This window comes from Phalacrocorax carbo, chromosome 7 (assembly GCF_963921805.1).
Source record: "Phalacrocorax carbo chromosome 7, bPhaCar2.1, whole genome shotgun sequence".
Taxonomy (NCBI): domain Eukaryota; kingdom Metazoa; phylum Chordata; class Aves; order Suliformes; family Phalacrocoracidae; genus Phalacrocorax; species Phalacrocorax carbo.
In genome coordinates, this window is record NC_087519.1 from 28,209,407 (window position 1) to 28,228,286 (window position 18,880).

Below are 18,880 nucleotides of genomic sequence, written 5' to 3' on the forward strand. Positions count from 1 at the left end.
ACATTTCTATTCTGTTCTCAGCATCACTTTTCACATCTACCAAGAAAAACAATTTTTCTGTTAAATCTCACCAATTTAGTAAAATTGCATTGTCTCTACAAATTCAGATTATGCAAAATCTGCATAGCTTTGTGCATGTAAAATGCAAAAAATCATTTGCCAGTCAGAGCAAGTATCTACAGTATAGATGGCAGAATTTACCTGGTTGTAGTGAGTTTCACAATAAGCCAGTCCTTTTTTCTCATAGTGTCGGTGCCCCAAGAATGGCTTCTCACATTTGGCACAAACAAAATGCTGTAAAAGAAGAAAAGACATTCAGTGGCAGGCAACAAGACTTTTCTATCACTAGGTAAAACTTGCATGGCTACGAGTCATGGCTCAATACAAGATACTTGATCATAGAATTGGAATGGTTTGGGTTTGAAGGCACCTTAAAGATCATCTAGTTCCAAACTCCTGCCATGGGCAGGGATACCACTAGACCAGGTTGCTCTCAATGTCCCATCCAACCTGGCCTTGAACACTTCCAGTGATGGGGCAGCCACAACTTCTCTGGGCAACCTGTTCCAGAGCCTCACCACCCTCACAGTAAAGAACCTCCTCCTTACATCTCATCTAAATCTACCCTCTTTCAGTTCAAAACTGTTACCCCTTAATGCTTTAATGAAACTCAGACAGGAAAATCTTCATGGAAATGAAAGAAAAGAGGAAATATTTAGTCTACTATAGTAATTAAGAATTGTATTAAAGATAGGTAGAAGATCTGCTGAAAGGGCAATCATCCTGTATCTACACTGATAAGACTTGTGGACTATTATCTTGGTTGTTTCAGAGAGGAGAAACAGGAACATAAAACGTCACTGGTATGAATGCACTTCAAATGAAGAGCATCATCTCTCTCATTTCAAGCCCTAGGAGGCTTAAATCACAAAAAAAACTTCAGAGCAAGCTGTGACGACTCAGCTGAAAGTTATAGAAACAACGAGCTGAAAAGGCTTAAAAAGCAAGAATTGCACTGGCTCCACGTACATGACAAATTCTAACACTTTTATGAACCTGTTAAGTGGGGTTAGAGAGGATATATCTATCATAGAAATATGTAACTTTATTAGTAAGTAAATGCTGTTCAGTGAACAGTATTCTGCAAGAATATTTACAATGCAAGTCAGGCATTTTAAAATTAAGGTTATTATTGTTGTGAAAGCACAGCTTTCTTGGGTAACCCTGATGACCCTACTGTACTCATTTGCTCACAGAAGGTGAGGACAATCTGAAACATAAGCAATGATTTTTTTTGTCTGAATTCATATATTACAAATCATGTAAATGTCTACAGGTTCCAACTAGCACTAGTCCTCTTCCAAAATGGCTCTGGAAGGAAGTTTCAGATTCAGAGAGGTCTCACCTCAACATGCCACTGCTTTCCCAGAGCATTGACCACTCGTCCCTCAATGGGCCTGCGGCAGGCTCCACAGATGGGGATTCCCATCTTGTCGTGGCAGGGCAGGCAATACAGTTCTCCTTTCAGTTCCCGGGCCTCAGCAGTCAGCTCCTTCCTGAAAACACAAACATGTCCCTGAAGTAAGAACAGGAAGTAAAGCTTTTTAATGCCCAAGATGAAGTTTTGGAAGACTAAACATACTTTGGGAACATTCATGCAGAGTCATGAAATTAAGCTAATGAAAAACCATTACTGTCAACTCATCTTTCTAAAATCGCTTTCTCAGTTTGCCAAACAAGAGAACACATGTGAAATATCGCGTCTTCACCTAGATACTCTGGCAGAAACATGGAACAATGCAGTGTCATGCAAAGACTCAACCTATCTTTGAATGGGATAGTTTTTGTACAAGGACCACCCTAGTAATGCTCAGCACTGAGCCATTTACTTTATTCTTCAGCTCTGTTACCCATTCTAGGGCAGTACTGTGCCAGTTATCAGACAGGTATCAGCATGGTAGTGGACTGTGCCAGAAGACGGACACAGCTCACCAAATCATCTTTTTCTTCTATCCAGGAATGTAAAGTGAAACTATTTTGAATGGCCTGGCAACAGCTATCTTTGGACAACACTATTACTGTAATCTGCGCACAGTCTTTCAGGTAAGTTTATACCAAGGAACTATTTTCATTTTCAGTATAAAATAGTGTCATTCAAGTTTAGGAGAAGAGAACATTGAATGGCAAAAAAACCCTAAAGCTCCTAAAGGCTTTCCAAATTTCTTTTGATTATTCAACAGTGTGAAGGCAGCAAAGCTTAGGCCTTGGAAAGGACTGCACTGCTGATTGCTGTCTCCTTTCTTTGTCAAGAGTTTAGAATATGAGAACATACCCACAGTGGGTGCAGTTGAAGTGATCCGGATGGTAGGAATCATTCCTAAACATCAGAGGCTGCTCATCAATTATCAAGTGGCACTTCTGACAGATGTACTTGCCCAGTCCCTTAGCTTTTTCACGGTTATGGCACGGCCTGCATAGATGCCTGATTGAACAAAGTAAAGAAAAGAAAATACTAAGAAATTTTTTCTTGTAAATTAACATACAGTGCATGCTGTAGGATGTACTTTATGTAGCAGAAGAAGTGCCTTCTGAGGTCAGGCTAAACATAATTCAGTTTAGTATCCTGTCTCTCACACCAGTTGCACAGAAAAGAATATGTGGATAGAGCAGTCAGAGTTTTATTTCCTTAGAAATTTCCAACAACATTCAATGATTTGTATCCCTTCCCTGTGATTTTTCTAGGTATCCTTTCCGGTACTTTTAGATCCTTTTTGAGAGGTGGGCAAGGAAAGGTCACAACACCCTCTCTCTATTATTAACTATGGGATCCAGCCATAACAGAGGCATTGCAGCACTGGGAGGGAGTGAAGGAGAAAAAATAAAAAATATTAAATGAAAGCACATAGCTCAAATGCCTTTACCATGGCTGAATTCCTTAGTCTTCAATAGCTAGGACAAACAAGAGACCATTGAATATTAGCTCTTCTGCCTACAAATTCCTTTTAGTTCTAAGTTAAAGAAAATAAGGAACTATGCAATTTTATGTGATAAATGTAACTGTGTTCCTATCACATATTCTAGAACATATTACAGGTACAATCCTGAACAGGTAGATAAGCCAAATTTCTGGTAAAAAGCCTGGGCAGAGGCATAAAAAAACCTCCGTAAAAGCTGATGGAATCCACCTATTTTATCCCAATATTGAGGGGCTCTGAGGAGAAGCTGCTCAGTTTTATTGCCTGTTACCTACCCCTCTAGCTGCAGTGCTGCAGGCTGGGAAGAATTTATGATAAAATGAAAATGACACAGGAATAACTTCTGTGGGTTGCTTTGTCACAAAATAGACAAGCCTGCTTAATTCCTTTCACTATATCACTATGTGAAACACTCACTGAGATTTACAGGTCATTCTCAAAAGACACCAGACAAAAGGAAAAGTTCAAATGGAAAGGGTAGACTTATGGCTGCAGTAGTGGGCCCTTTGCAGGGCCACTTCCAAAATTCTGCTGTGATGAATCACTTACCCTTAGATCCGTAAAATGGGGATAAGAATACAACACAGATGTTGTTGTGAGACCTCAAACATTTATGACCCTCAGCTGGCAGACGCCTGTCTAAGTGCTAAGTATCATTATTATTCTCTCCAAATTTGGGTCCTCCTGTCAGCCAGTGTCTCTTTCCAGGGCTGGAATTACTGTCTGCCCAGACGGAGTCCAGCAAAAGCAGACAGCACCCCATTATAAGGAAACATGCAGCTGTGCTCATCTCAGCATAAAGGCATCAATTTTATTCAGCACTGTCAAATGCAGAGTAATTATACAGGGCAGGACATAGGGACCCTGAAGCAAGTGTCCTGAAACAGACCCCTCTCATTCAGCTGAATAAGATGCCTTCAGCCATTTGCACTGATAAACAATTATCAACCCCTCCCCACTCACAAACCCTCTCTGCCGTCCCACAGACCCTCCTCTATTGCAAGCAAAGGGAAGTGTTGGACAGGCTAAGCTGTTACCATAGCAGCCACCCCTCTCCCTCTCCCCACTCCCACCATTATGGAATTATCCTATTCTGAAATGTCCTGTTGTGTCTATTAATACCAGACTTCCCCCAAACAATGCTTCTCTCCACCCTCCTAAAATAATCAGGGGACTCCAAGAAGTCTGTGTTCATGGCTGGGAGCTCAGTAGCAGCCTTTAGTAAGTACCATGAACACTGGAATATTCATACAATACATTCATATCTATAACAGCAGCAGCAACCCCAGTGCCAAGAGCTCAGCTGGGATGAAGACCGCTCTTCAGTGCTGGGGTGTCCTCTCCTCTGCTCTGTCGTGTGACTGAGCTGATAATGTGCTATCAGAGCTAGAAGGACACTATATAAAGGGGCTGCCCTCTCCACCCTCAGCAACTCTGCCACTGTTTTCTCTTTTTGGATAATCTTGTTTTCACCATTGCTGCTTCTATTTGGTTTGCTGTCATCGGAAGGAGTTCCTTGAGATCTTTCCCAAAAGGACCCTATACTCCACCCATAGGACTGCGTTGTAAAGAGGTAAGAGACAAACTTCTGTTAGCAGAATAATGAAGGAGCTTTCCTAATGGCATTAGTTTTAGCTGGTGTCAGTGAGGTGGACAGACACACACACAGAGGTGGATTAATAGAATGAAAATGTCTGAAACTAAGAATAGTCAATATTTTTGAACCTCAAAGAACCTTGCTCTTCTTTACATCACTCCTCCAAAACATAAGTTTTCAGGCTTCTGTACCTAGAGTACACCCATTTGTGCCAGGAAAACTGACAGTGGTATGCCAGAACTCTCTGACACTGCTTTGATGCTCATGAGAAACAAGTATTTCAGCTGAAAGGTGGGAGGCTCAGCAGGGACTGATTTTCAGGAGAATTGTTTCAGTCAGTAGATGACTATTTCTAATGAAGAGTACTTTCAGTGAATAATAGTTCCCATTTGACAAGATATTACAACCATAATCATAAAAACCTGCAAACTAGCGTAATCCCAAACCAGAAACTGCTCTAGCTGAGAGCAAGAACAGGAATTTCCGATATCCACTACAAACCCTAACATATAATTCAAATTTGTCTGCAGTAGGCATTATAAGGAAAGTTCCAAATGAGCCAGGTAACTAACGTATGATGAGCTAAATATTTCTTCTGCTTATTGTTTCATTAATGATAGAGCATCTGCTGAAAGAATAATCAGGTTGTGTCTATACTGGCAGCCTTGTGGATTTTTATCTTGCTTGTTTCTGAGAAGAGAAACAGGGTATAAAATATGGTCAGTGTGCATGCATTTCAAATGAGCAGTGACATCCCCTTTACAGCTCAGCCCTGGGAGGCTCGGGATAATGGCTCATTCCAGAATAGCACTCTGTTTAGCAATATGTAAATCACTAAATATTCACACAACACCAAGAGTGCAATCCAAGTGGAAATTATTGGACAATGAGCCAGACTCCTACAGAAGTTTTTTGTCTGTTGAGTCAAAGCCTCTTGCACCACATAGCTTAGCACAAACTACATATTCTAGGTCATTTGGGAAGGTTTTTAGTTTAGCATCCATTAGACTAGCACAACAAGCTTTCCAGGACTCTGAGTGGCTTTTTTTCTAAGCATATCAAACCAAAAAGAAAGAAAAAACCAGAATTTAAACACATTTATTTTAAATTAAATTCATTTTAAATTAAATTGATAGGATAAAAACAGGCAAAATAGAAGTGGAACTGTAAATAACAGCAAAGGTCTTTGCACACTGTCTACAGAACACACTGTTGAAGAACTATTACTTTTGTAAAGTTGTAGCACTTTGTTGGAAAGATATAAATTCTAAAAATAAGCTCAATGACTAATTCTAGTGACATGTCAGCTTTTTCCTAACCTCCAAGTGCTGCACCACAATTTTCATGTCAAAGAGACTGTAAAAAAAAAAATAAATTAAAACTTGATTAAATTTCCCTTCCGCTTTAAAAACCTAAGCAAAATTAGAAAGACGCCACTTCCCTTTTCTATGATTTCTGACCAGACAATCAAAAATATCTCCCTTCACCTTGCTCTAAAAAGTAAATTAGGTAACAGCAGCTCTCCTAAGAAGGCTCTGAAAAGACTGAATCTACTTCAATTTTATCATTAGTTCTAAGCCTCTCCCTTCCTGACACTGACATACTGGGCTTCTAGATAGCGCTGACATTCTCCCTTCTACTCCACCCCACAGTATTTTGCAGTGAAAGCATGTCCAGACAGAAATCAATGGGAGACTTAATGCTGCCATAAGTAAGGACAAAACTCTCAACTTTTAAGTCTTGGCTATTCCAAGTCTGGCACTAACATTCAGCTGAATCTGAATCCCAAAGATCCTCCTTAGGAAATCAGCCAAATAGAATGAGTTCAATGTATCATGCTGCTAAACCCCGAGTATTTAGCTTGTGAACAGGGAAAAAGTCTGCTTACTGCTTCACTTCCTGAACTGATTTAAATCATCATTAAGACAGGGACTTCCCTGCCGGTTCCATTAGACAACCCTGCTTCTGCCTTTTCAGCTGGTCCAAGACAGCACTTACTGCTTTCTCAGTGTTGTCACAACCATTTATGGAGTAATGCTTATCTATCAGACCGCCCAATCACTGACAGGTGTGCGTGTGTAAAGAGCACCTGATGACATTTTCCACAGATGAAAAGCATATTTAAACGAAGTGCCCAACACAAAAAAAGGCTACTTAGCTGGAACATCAGGCGATAGGTACCACTGTAAATTAACAGCCAGTAAAAAGGCACGGGCTCATCCTATTTCCCCTTCGGTATGCAACAGAAAAATACATATTTAAACTAGTTCCACCCAGGGAGGACAAGCATTTGAGCATTCAACATTACTATCACATACAAACTTCAAAATCTTGTGTTCAAAAATACCTGCAGGTTTTACTTTGTAAGGGACAAATAAACACTGGAAAGAAAAATTGCAGGCTCTTCTGCAAACCCAGGAAATTCACACAGAAAACTGCAACAGGGAAATTTTCCTTTCGTACAAGATTTCACATGGATTTTTAGAGATAAAATGTCCCTTGGAAAAAGGGGCTGTACATCCTTGCACAGGCACTTCTAGTAATCCCAAGATAATTATTTGTTGCCATCTCTAGGACTCCAAAGAAGCACGGAGCTGGCAGCAGGCATACACTCAGACCTAGAGCCTTTTTTGTGCCATAAACATGCAGGGTATCTAGGCAATGCATGGAGTAGGAAGGCCCCTCTGTGGCCATATGAAGACATTTCAGTTTCTGATTTTCCTTCATTGTCCCATCTGTTGACTTTCATCTCTTCAACTGTGAACTAAACAGAAGTGGTCCAGCATATTAATCTCTAGCTATTGTAGTTTTCTGTCCACCTGCAAGTGACTGCAGCCAAACAGAAGACAGTAATTACCTTGGAATTTTGTTTACTTTTTCCAGTATATTGGTCTGTTCTTAATCCCATTTCAGTTTCTTGATTAGCCACCAATATTTTTAGACATCTGAATAAACAGTTCTGTTGGGAAGCTGGATGCATCACATAATGCCTTTGATCAACTGTCTAACGATGTAGGATTTCAGCATATAGCACAGCTTCTGCCCAAGACTACAAGTTTTGTCTAACAATGTCAGCAACCATCTTAAAATTTTAATCTCAGTAGAGGAAAATCGATGTATTTAAAGATGTATTGAATATTATGGAGAAATGGGCAATCAGTACAAAATGCGATGGCAAGCACAATGGAGGTACTGCTGCACATACTGTAACACCTCTGAGGAAAGAAACAGAGACAATGCTGGAAACTCACACTGCCTGTGTTTCCCTAACACCTATAGCCACAGATGAGAAATGTATTAAGAGCCTTGGGTAGGTGCCCAGAAAATCTTATAACTTTTTATTGATGCTGTACAGGACCCTGCAGATAACAGAGTGACTGACAAAGCTAAGCTCAGTTTTACTAAGCTGTGTCTTAGAAAAGGCCCTGGATAAGCTACAGTGGAGTTCAAGGCTTTTGAGGGAGGAAGAGAGTCATGCTGGGAAAAGAAAGCTGCAGGGAAGAATGACACTTTGACAAGTAACTGACAGCATGAGCATTACTAACAATCTTTCCTGAGTCAATTCACTGGCTTTTTGCTGTTCAAATGAGATGCTGCTACCCATCTGAAAAGTTTCCTGCTATATTAGAACTAGATGCATTTGCCTTAAATATAGAACTTTAGACTAAAATAATTCACAAATATTTTCAGAAACTCTGCGGTTTTTTTAATAACAGCAATACCTGACCTGTCTTTAACTTCTTCTAGGAACAAGACAGATATTCTTAACTAGGTCACCTTACAACAACTACCTGTGCTCAGCAAAGCTGACTCAATAGGAGCTCTTCAGTCCTGAATCATGCTTTCAAATAAAACACAGCAAATACTTTCTAGCTAGACATACAGAACCCACTTCCACTCCTCCATTAACCAGACACACAATCATTTCACCGCTCTGTTACTCAACTGATCTCAGCACAGGCTGGAGACAATCTCATAGTCAGCTAGATAGCTCTTCATAGTGGCTCCTTCAACAGGAATTAATGGTCTGGAAAACCCAGCTAAGCAGGAGGTATTCAGAATTTTAATATAAGGGTTTAAACTCAGACTGACTTGTTGTATTAAATAGCAAACAGGAGACATGACTGATTTCCATGTGTGGTTTTTTTGGGATGGGTTTTCTGGGTTTGTTTGGTTTTTTTCTTCACAAAACCAGGCTTTTTTTGTAATATACTGTCTCAATTCTTTCAGATTTTGTGGTTTTTTTCTTCAAAACTGTGGTGAAAAATGAATGGCCCAGCAGATCCCTCAAGCCTACTCTTCAATTGCTCAAATCAATCAAATTTCTCTTTGGAAACATCAGAGCAATGTGGCAAAGAGACACACCTCGAGAACATCCTTTTTGCCACTTTCTACTTCCTGGACTTCATCCTGGCTTTTGTTGGCAATGCCCTGGCTCTTTGGCTCTTCATCCGGGACCAAAAGTCAGGCACACCTGCCAACATTTTCCTGATGCACCTAGCTGTGGCTGATCTGTCCTTTGTGCTGGTACTCCCCACCCGGCTGGTGTACCATTTTTCTGGTAATCACTGGCCATTTGGTGAGATCCCATGCAGACTCACTGGCTTCCTTTTTTACCTCAACATGTACGCCAGCATCTACTTCCTTATGTGTATCAGTGTTGACCGTTTCCTAGCCATTGTGCACCCTGTGAAGTCCATCAAGCTCCGCAGGTCCCTTTATGCCCATTTGGCATGTGCCCTTCTATGGGTTATAGTTGGTGTTGCAATGGCACCTCTGCTGCTCAGTGTGCAGACAGTTGAGATGAAAAACACAACTGTCTGCCTGCAGCTCTACAGAGAAAAGGCATCACACCATGCCCTTGTGTCCTTAGCAGTGGCATTCACCTTCCCATTCGTTACTACAGTGACTTGCTACTTATTAATCATCCGAAGCCTGAAGAGTGGGAACAGAGTTGAGAAACACCTGAAAGAAAAAGCTATCAAAATGATCATCATGGTACTGATGATTTTTCTGATTTGCTTTGTACCTTATCATGTCAATCGCTACATTTATATTCTCCATTACAATGGGACCAAAACTTCCTGTGAAACACAGCGTATTCTAGCTCTCAGTAACCGCATCACTTCCTGCCTTACAAGTCTAAACGGTGCCTTTGATCCAGTCATGTATTTTTTTGTAGCTGAGAAATTCCGTGAGGCTTTGTGCAGTCTCTTTTGTGTTAAGACGATTGTAACGTTGCCTCAAACATATGAGGGTAAGACAAATGAAAGTTCACTAAGTGCTAAATCTGAACTGTGAACATGACTCTTGTCACTGCTTCAACTTAAAAACACTCTATTCCACCAAAATCAGCTGAGAGTGCAAATACCCAGCGAGATAATCCACTCAGCTTCAAACTCATCCTGAGGAGGGAAGTTCTATTGTTTTTATGGGACTGCAATTGGTAAGAACCCCTCTGGCAACAGAGATCACATGCTCTTATGTTACTGAAACGGCAAACAGATGTACAGCTCTACTGATTTCCAAGATGTGAAACTGAGGGCTGAACACTCACGAATAGATAAGGGAGCAAAGAGGCTATTAAATGGACATTTGGGGGAAAAAAAAAAAAAAGGAGGTAACTTAATTGCCAAAGCATTCAGTAATGACTCTTCCTGTGCACAATGCATACAGCCTACTTTAAAATTTTATACTGTGTCAGCAGTAGAGATCCACTCCTGAGATAGACCTGCCCGATGAAAAGATAGCATGCTTGTACATCTTGTTCAAGTCTCCAAATTCAAAGCATTTATACATAGTAGACAGAAAATCTGTACTAAATGGTGGCAATAAAAAAAAAGACCAAAATGCTGCAGCACACCCAACCTAGATTGGAATTAAGATAGGACTTAAAATTTTTTTACTTCTTCCCAACATTCAGAGTGGGAGATGAGCACTAAATCTCAGACTACCTTTTCTATCTGCCACCTGCCATTGTCTCAAAGCTACAGAGAGAGGTTGGACAACATTCACTGCACTGCCTCTTTTACATAGTTCCCTGCAAAACATCAGATATCCTGATAACCCTCTAACTGAAAAATGGAAAAGGGCTCTTTAGGAGTACAGCATTCATCTTTGCTACATGCCGACTCATAAAAATATGAGCCCAAATGGCAAAAGTAAAGAAAAGTAAGCATATGAAGAAGTGAAGTCTACTTTGTCCAGAAGAGATTCCTATCTTTGAGGTATTTTACAATTATTTTTTGTGACTTATCTAGCAAGACTATTCCTTCACTATGGATAAAGTAGACATTATCTTAACTATCCTCGCAGATATAAATTGCATCCAGTGGAATATGCCTGGAAATGACAGGCAGACTAGGGAACATCAGGTACAATGAGAAGCAGGAAAAGGAACCCAAGAGTTCCCAATAATATTTACTAGAAGACTGTTTCTATGCTATAGAGATAAATATTACAGGAAATCACCTGACAGGTGAATTATATTTTTTTATGTACAGATACATACACATAGCCCTTTTCTGTGCTTTTGGGAATGAGCTCCTTACCATTTTAGATTTGGGCCACAAGTTATGAAATCAAACATACTTTTTCTTGCTTGAACTGCTTCAATCCTGACTGCTTTCCCAAAACACCCTAGGTGCTATCACAAAAGCCCATTCTAACAAGTTTAGGTGTCAAAAGAAAATCCGTTATGCCCAACTCCAAAAACTAAGGCAGAGAAGTTGCATGCAGGATGGAAGAGAAGAGGGGGTTGAGAGGACTCCCTGCTGGACAGGGTACAAGTATATAACCTTTCTTTCCCTTCTTCACCATTTAGTTAGCGAGAATATAAACTCTAGGAAACTACTAGGCTTTGCTCAAGACAGATGAAAGCCTGAAGTTAACCATGAATTGTGCAACGCTGTCTGCTAACTGCTGGATTGTTTTATTTTCTTATCATGGTATGCTTTTGTACAAGTTCACTTTTATGTTTTTATTTCTTACTTCTTAATTAAATGCATTAATCAACCTTTAGGACTCATTTTTATATTTCGATGTATAAAATTAATGATTTCTGAAGACCAGGGGAATCACATGCCGAACAGGCTTTGCTTTAACCCTTGTATTATTCTCTTGGCCTTTTGCTGTATCTTGATTTCCTGCTCAGCAGCTTACTTGATAAACAGCGTGCCCAGCATCATGTAATCCCTTTTCTCACTTTCGGCCTTTTGTCTGAAATCCCTTTCTTTTCCAGAACCCACCCACTAGCTACTAAAATTTGAGTTTCTGCTTTCTACATGTTTCATTGCATGAAGAACACTGTTGTTCATCCCATTTCCCATCCCCTAACAGGCTATTCCTTAAAGCTTCTTCCGTATCTTTTCAAGCTTTACCTCTCAGTGTACAACTACCTGACCATTCTCACCACCTCACTACTATATCAATAAAAATACTGATAAAACTTCCAGAGCTCCTGCTCTGTCTTACCTCCCAGCATTCTTCACAAAACCCAGGTCAGCAAGTGCTACATCACAGAGCTCACAGCGGAAACATTCTGGGTGCCAATTATTGTTCATTGCCTTGATAACACGCCCAATAATGAACTCACCTGCAAAAAGAAAGCAGCACTTTGAGATGCATGCAGAAAACAGTCTTATCAAAAGTCTACTGTCTTTCATTATCCCTCCACTTTAATTCCACAAGAACTATTACAGTCTAACTTTGAAAAAAACAAAAACAAAAACAATTATTCCCACACCCAGGGTACCCCAAATCACCGCTGGTATCCTTCCAGAGCTCCTGTTCCTTAAAATGACCTCAGGAATCCCAGCCCATGGCTGGATGTCACTGCAGTGGTGGGAGGTTTGCACAGGCCTGTAGATGTTACCCCACAGTGTTGACATGCACCACATCTTACCACATTCACCGCAGCAAGGAGCAAACAGCATCTGAAAGTCATGCTCACAGTACTTACGACCTTCAAACTGTGAACAAAACACAAAGGAACCCTCATGAATATCTGAGCTACTCTTGTGTCTTGATAGTTCAGCATGATTTTCCATTGAAATGACCAATTAGTCAAGGTCAGTCAAGTTTTCCAGTTCTAGCTCCCCCCACTTGTTTTTAAACTCCTAAAGATTTTTCTTAAATAACTATCCAGATATGGCTTCAGCCTCATGGCGAATTTGCATAGCAAACAGTTATATTAATAGCAATGCTGCTATTAATATATATAATTAATATAACTATTGCTACAGAAAAAAATCCTGAAGTGTCCAAAGCCCTTTTCCTATAGTTGGCTTTAACTTAATTTTTCCTTTAGTTCTTTTTACTCATGTAATTCAGAACTACTCCTCCTACATGGGGCTAAAACTCACAGCAAATTAAGAACACAGCATGTTTAAAATAATGTGTTATTCAAAATATGTGCTCATACATACGCTGTAAAAAATATTTCAACCACATTTTTAAATAGGTTCACGAATTTCAGCTGCTCAATGGGAAAAGTTTGGTACAAGATGTCTAAAAATAAAGGAAAAATTCACTTATGCCTAATGAAATGTTAAGAAACATTTTGTATTTTCTTTTTATCCAAAAAGCAAGCACAGAGTTTTTGTTGTTACTGATGTATAGGAAGGAATATGTGAGAAGACAAAAAAGAAAATGAAGTTGGAAGACCCTCAAAAAAATAGCAACAAAGGTTTAGGGCTAAGAAATTAAACATGCAAGAAAGATGGAAATTCATATTTGTGGCAGAATTTTCAGTTAATTCCTTGCATTTTAATGGAGCTATTTCTCTTCTCTTACCCACAGTATGAGACCTCACCTCATAAAAAAGTCCATCTGGGAACTGACGAAAACACTGAGCACAGACAAAGCAGTTTTCATGATAGAGCTCCCCGTTGCTGTTTACAATCCTCTCTGCAGGATCAAATCGAGTCTGGCAGCGTTCACATACTGCATTTGCAAGAGCATCAGACATATTACTGGAATAAAGACAAGAGTAAGAATGTGAGCAGTCACAGCCAATCACAAGTATAATCACCCAAGTTTCCCCAACATCTATGAACACAACATTTCCACTGCTTTAAACTCCCTTTTGCATGAAAAAAAAAAAACCAACCACCAATGAGTCAACTCAGCACTGACATCAGTTAGAAATAATGTTCTTGCAACTCACACGCGGCAGAATGAGCTCATGTAGCAGATACACCTATTGCGCAGTTTTGGCTGCTTCACCAGTCTTTCAACCCACTATGTCATCCCGCTAATAGCTCATACCAAATATGCACAATTTTAAATAAACCAGTAGTTCAGAGAGCAGCAAACACAATGATCCTGACTTCCGGGGATTTCTGGTCTCAGGATGTCAGGATGTGCACCTGTAAGGATATTCTGATGTGTAATAAGCACTCAAATCCCTCTGCAGTCTCCCTTTCACCAAAGGAATTAACAGGGCATTTCCCCCTCTACCCAGCAGCTTATGTGCACAAGATTCATTGGAAAATAACTGCATTCAATGCCTCTGTCTTCCTAATGAATTAGTTGAAAGTGTCAAAGTGTTAAAAAGGTATGGGAAAAGAGAAGTCTGGCTGGCTGGCTTGGAAAATACATCAGCTTCATTTCCTCAGACAGTGAGGCTAAAAAACCCCCAAAGCCACACTTGCAAATCACGTAAAGGACGCAGCCTGTCTCGCCTAAAACGCGGAACAACCCTAACCTCTTTCACAAAATTTTCACACTTGCAATCATGACAATCTAAGTTCTCTATATACTAACAGAATGTAGTTTTAAAATCGTATCTCACATGTCTAAACAGGGAGGGAAAAATTATAAGGGAGAGTCTCAGTTTCTTGTTGCAATGTGATCTTTCTTCTATCCACCAGACTATCCAATATAAAAATTCAATGTAGTTACACTTTTAGATATAATGAAAACTATTTTATGCCTTCTGGGCACCTTCTGAATTCTAGGATTGGAAAGATAGCTGTTTCATAGGTGGGAGTATAAAAAATTTCCAGCAAAAATATCTGAAATATTTGTGTAGTAGTTTTCCTGAAGCATATAACATATTCATAAAATGAAAGACGGCTTAGTTTGAAAGGTTTTTTTTCTCTTTTTATATTCAAAGCTACTTTGAACTGAATTTCCTTCATTACTGTTAAGCTACAGCCTGACATGCTATTTTCCACACCTCTTCATAGAGAACAGTAACACAATAAGTATGTTCCAGAGCAGAAGATTCTTTTTCCTCCAGTCAGAGACACCCCTACAAAAACACGCCACCGTTTGTATTCTCGGGCTTTGTGCTCCAAGCACAACTAGAACAAGCAGGCAGCAGCACAGGTAGCAGCCTCATATTCCTGAGGCAACAAAACCAGCCCTGTGCTTCAGCTGGCTCAGCTGAGCCAAACATACCACATTTGCAGCCTGTACGAATATCCTACATTGTGACCTCGAGTGACTGCTCAGTAAAAATATACTTTCTTTCTGTCACTCCAATTCCAAGGGTGACAAAGACCAAGGGAGGTGGTTATAATTTCAAGAATGGAGTACTGATTTAGCAGAAATTTGTTACAAGTTGTTTCCTTACTGCACTACAAAGGAGCTTTAAGAAACAGACATGGGCCAGAATCATGGACAAGCAGGAAATCTTGTCATTTATTTTTATCCTGACAGAGTACCAAAGGAATAGGTCAACACAAAAACATCAGTGTTCGCAGCAAAGCCGAGAGGAGACCTAATCGGCTTAGTTTTCAATCACCGCTCTTTTAGTTACGACATGCAAATGCGTACCACGACTTGCAAATATAATCTCCCCATCAAGTACTTTTTCCCACTTGAAAAACTTGATGCCTGAATTCCAAGACTTGAGCTAGCCAGCAGCCGTGATTAAGAAAGCCTCATGTCAACGTCAGTGAAAAAGCTCCACTGGGTTACCAAAAAAAAACAGGCAAAACAGCATTCGAGCAAGTTCAGTTTCCTACGCAGCAGCAAGTATTACACCCTACACACTAGCAACAAAGCATGAGCTAAGGCTGTGTTTCTTGGTTTTTTTGCTTTATAAACATGAAATCAACATTTTAAAAAATCCTGATTTTTTTTTTCTTTCTCCAAATGAACTTTAACAGCACTGCAGGGAAGGAACAGTACCCATCGCTGCCACTACTGACTACCTGCTGGGTGAGCTCTGCAAGAACAGAGCTGCCACCTAGACAACAGCAGCATGCAACAATTACAGCCTGCAACCTGCACAGCCATGTTCCTGTATGAAACACAGGGCGAGTTCACGAGTGGGATAGTTCACACCAAACACTATTGAATATACTTATCCCGGGATAGATTCTGACATAAGTCCCATGGCTGTTAGTGAAACAGATAATTAAGACGTAGGGACTTACTCATTGGAATAAGGCTTTCAGGAGCCTCTGTTCCAAAACCAGCTTTTGAGGGCTGTCAAGACAGAGTAACCCCACTGCAAGCCCTAACTTCTAAACAATATAAAATCTATTGGGAAATTTAAATTCCTAGTGAAAGTAAAATGCACTATTGCTCTGTGTTCTCACTGTCTTCCCTTAGCATGAAGTACAACTTCGGATTTAGTTTTTAACTCTCAAAAAACTAATTTACCTCATTCATTTGCAAAATCAAGAGAATATCAAGACTCCCAAGAATTTATTTACCATTCTGCTGATGCATGATGATGCAAAAGGTCCAACTCCCTTACTAGCTATGGACTTTTGCTCAAGATATTCCAATACTGCTTAACAACAGAATATGATACACAGCGCAAAAATCACTAATGATTTTGCAAAACAGCATAGAACAAACACTTCAAAGACTTGGAAATGGAAAATATTTAAAAAATTAAAAATTAACTAGAAGAACTTGGTTGATGCTGACAAGATTTCCTTAAAGGCATAAGAAAGATGATGGTGATACAGCCTGAGCTGTCCGAGAAATGCCGCAATGCAAATGAGCTACTGACTGTGACTTGTTACTCATACATAAGAAAAACTATTAGTCCAGGCGAAAAAAACCCCCAAAGAACCTGTACACAAAATAACATACTCCTCTGTCTCAACTATAACCCAGTTGAAATTTGTTGGGGAGAGCCGTACAGGAGGCAGCTAAATCACACATCAGCTCCCAACCATTGTGTCTCCTGAAATACAAACCAGCAGTTGTGGCTCTTCGATAATCATAGCTCAAGTTTCTCCTCTCTGCTCTCTTTCCATTCATGACTTTGCATCTGTTTTTACTTAAGATGTTTTATTCTTTTACAATCAAGCTAAAAGTTGCAACTTCAGCATTGCCATAAAGGTGTAAATTGTGTTCATCTGATTCATGTCAATATGGAACAATGCTAGGGCCACACGGGGGAGTGTGACCCTCTAACATTTGACCGTTCTGTTGGTGCCTGTGTAACCGAGGGCCGCTCAACTGACTTGTTAACTGTCTTAATGCTTGGAATAGTGATTGGCAATTTGTTAAGTTAGTTGTTAAGAAAGAATTTTAGTTAGGAGTAGAAACTAACACCTGAGAATTTTAACAAGATAATAAATAATGCTTAGGCCAGACAAGAGGGCATTAGCAATGAATGCTTCATTGACAAGAAGCCTCCTAAAAGAATATAACTCAGTAGAACTTCAAGGACTAACAGTGGAAACATCCTGCTACAAAGGAGAGTGACAAGATAAGGGAAGGCCACAAATCAGCCAGTAGTGATAACAGGGAACTTCTTGGCTCAGAAGCCGCTGAAGCATGGAAACAGGGGGAAAGGTAATTCCGGCAGGGGGAGATTGCGACCACCGACCCAATTCAGGACCAAAAAGACTTGCCCCCCCCCCCCACCCATAAAGAGCATGCGTGCTAATCTACATGGCAAGCGTGGCTAATTTAAATACGGCTGACCAACGGCAAGTGGGATGCTTATCACTGACCAATGAGTGTAAACTTAGGTGCGTTTTTACTAATTGTTATTAATTAAGTAACTGAATATAAACCCTGTAGTTTTGTATGACGGTATGCACGCTAGGCGGAAGGATCCCCCGTGCATCCAGCGCTGCTTGCTTGTCTCTATTCAATAAATTGTAAACTTTAATTGGAATTCCGTTTAAGGCTAAATTAATTATCACAATTGGGGGCTCGTCCGGGATGGTCTTGGTTCCTGAATTCTGACTTGATCTAGGAGCGGCGCCCCACCATTTGGTGGCTCCTGGTCAGGTTGGGTCAGGGCTAACGCCATCCTGAACCCGAATAGGGACAAGCACAGAATTTAATTTTTATAAGCTCCCTTGCCTGCTGCAGCAGTTTGTTTTGCCCGTAATTCTGCATGCAAAGACCCGAACGAAGACGACAGAGTCGTAAGTATTTAGGCTGTATACCGTTCGGTTGGGTGGGATTCGGTGGCTTGTGTGTGTAAGAGCGTGACTGAGACGGAACCTAGTTCCGAAGTGATTGTGGAGGTCTTCTAACCGCGGTTCCAATCTCCCGCGAGGGACTTGGCCGGTGAAAGACCGAAGTGATTCCTATAGGATTCGTGGGTGGGTGATAGGTCTTAAACCCCCTGCAAGACACTCTTACCGGTAACCAAGGGCTGTAGGAATTGCCACAGTAAAATTCCTGGATGGGTCAGACAAAATCGAGGATCCAGGACCAGAAGAAAGGGAGCAAACTACCAGACATACCATCAGAAAGTCCATTAGGAATAATGATTAGAAATTGGAATGAAAGGGGCCCCAGAAAAGGAAAAAGTAAATTAAAATTGGTTCAATATTGTATGGTTGAATGGCCGAAGGAACCTTTAAGACCACTTGTCTTTTGGCCTGTTTTTGGATCTTTTGAAGACTGGATTTGCCAGGCCTTGAATATATATGTTAATTCAAAGGAACCTTTTAGTCAGGAGGAAAGTGAGTGATTATGCAGGATTATGGACCAGGATTTCACATCCTTTTCCAGCCTCGATACTTACATGAAAGAAAAGTGATGAAAACTTTGAGGAAGAAGAAGGAGATAAAAAAGAAAAAGAAAGGGAAAAAGATGGTAAATGGGAACCACTGGATAACCTGCCGCCCCCACATCCTAATAATCCACCTCCGGCAGCGGCTTCCCCTCCAGTGGCCGTAGTACCTCCACTAGTCCCACCATTATCCCTGCCTCCCCCACCAACAGCACCGGAATTAGATCAACCGCCGGCTGCATGTACGAGAAGTAGGACTGTCATATCTGAGGGGGCTTCTCTATATCCCTTACGAGAGGTACCCCTCGGAGGCAATCAGGGAGGCATCGGGTTTGTGGCAGTCCCATTAAATACCACAGA

At 40.5% G+C, this 18,880-nt stretch overlaps 2 protein-coding genes across 4 annotated transcripts in view; one reads left to right on the forward strand and one right to left on the reverse strand.

Moving 5' to 3' along the window:
- Positions 1-18,880, reverse strand: part of LIMS2 (LIM zinc finger domain containing 2) — a 43,434-nt gene that overhangs the window by 5,767 nt on the left and 18,787 nt on the right. For all 3 annotated transcript variants that reach the window (XM_064457254.1, XM_064457253.1, XM_064457255.1), the window contains exons 2-7: positions 13,385-13,544; positions 12,476-12,542; positions 12,046-12,166; positions 2,333-2,482; positions 1,406-1,556; positions 202-294 (exon numbers count right to left, since the gene is read on the reverse strand). In XM_064457254.1, the coding sequence (XP_064313324.1) occupies positions 202-294; positions 1,406-1,556; positions 2,333-2,482; positions 12,046-12,166; positions 12,476-12,542; positions 13,385-13,544 (742 nt within the window). The remainder of the gene's footprint in view (positions 1-201; positions 295-1,405; positions 1,557-2,332; positions 2,483-12,045; positions 12,167-12,475; positions 12,543-13,384; positions 13,545-18,880) is intronic.
- On the forward strand, positions 4,148-11,587 carry GPR17 (G protein-coupled receptor 17). Its single transcript, XM_064457234.1, has 2 exons — positions 4,148-4,548; positions 8,803-11,587. Exon 2 carries the CDS (start codon positions 8,839-8,841, stop codon positions 9,871-9,873), a length of 1,035 nt encoding a protein of 344 aa, XP_064313304.1. The 5' UTR covers positions 4,148-4,548; positions 8,803-8,838; the 3' UTR covers positions 9,874-11,587.

Coding starts and splice junctions, on each gene's coding strand:
- GPR17 (XM_064457234.1), top strand. CDS start 8,839: ATGAATGGCCCAGCAGATCCCTCAAGCCTACTCTTCAATTGCTCAAAT.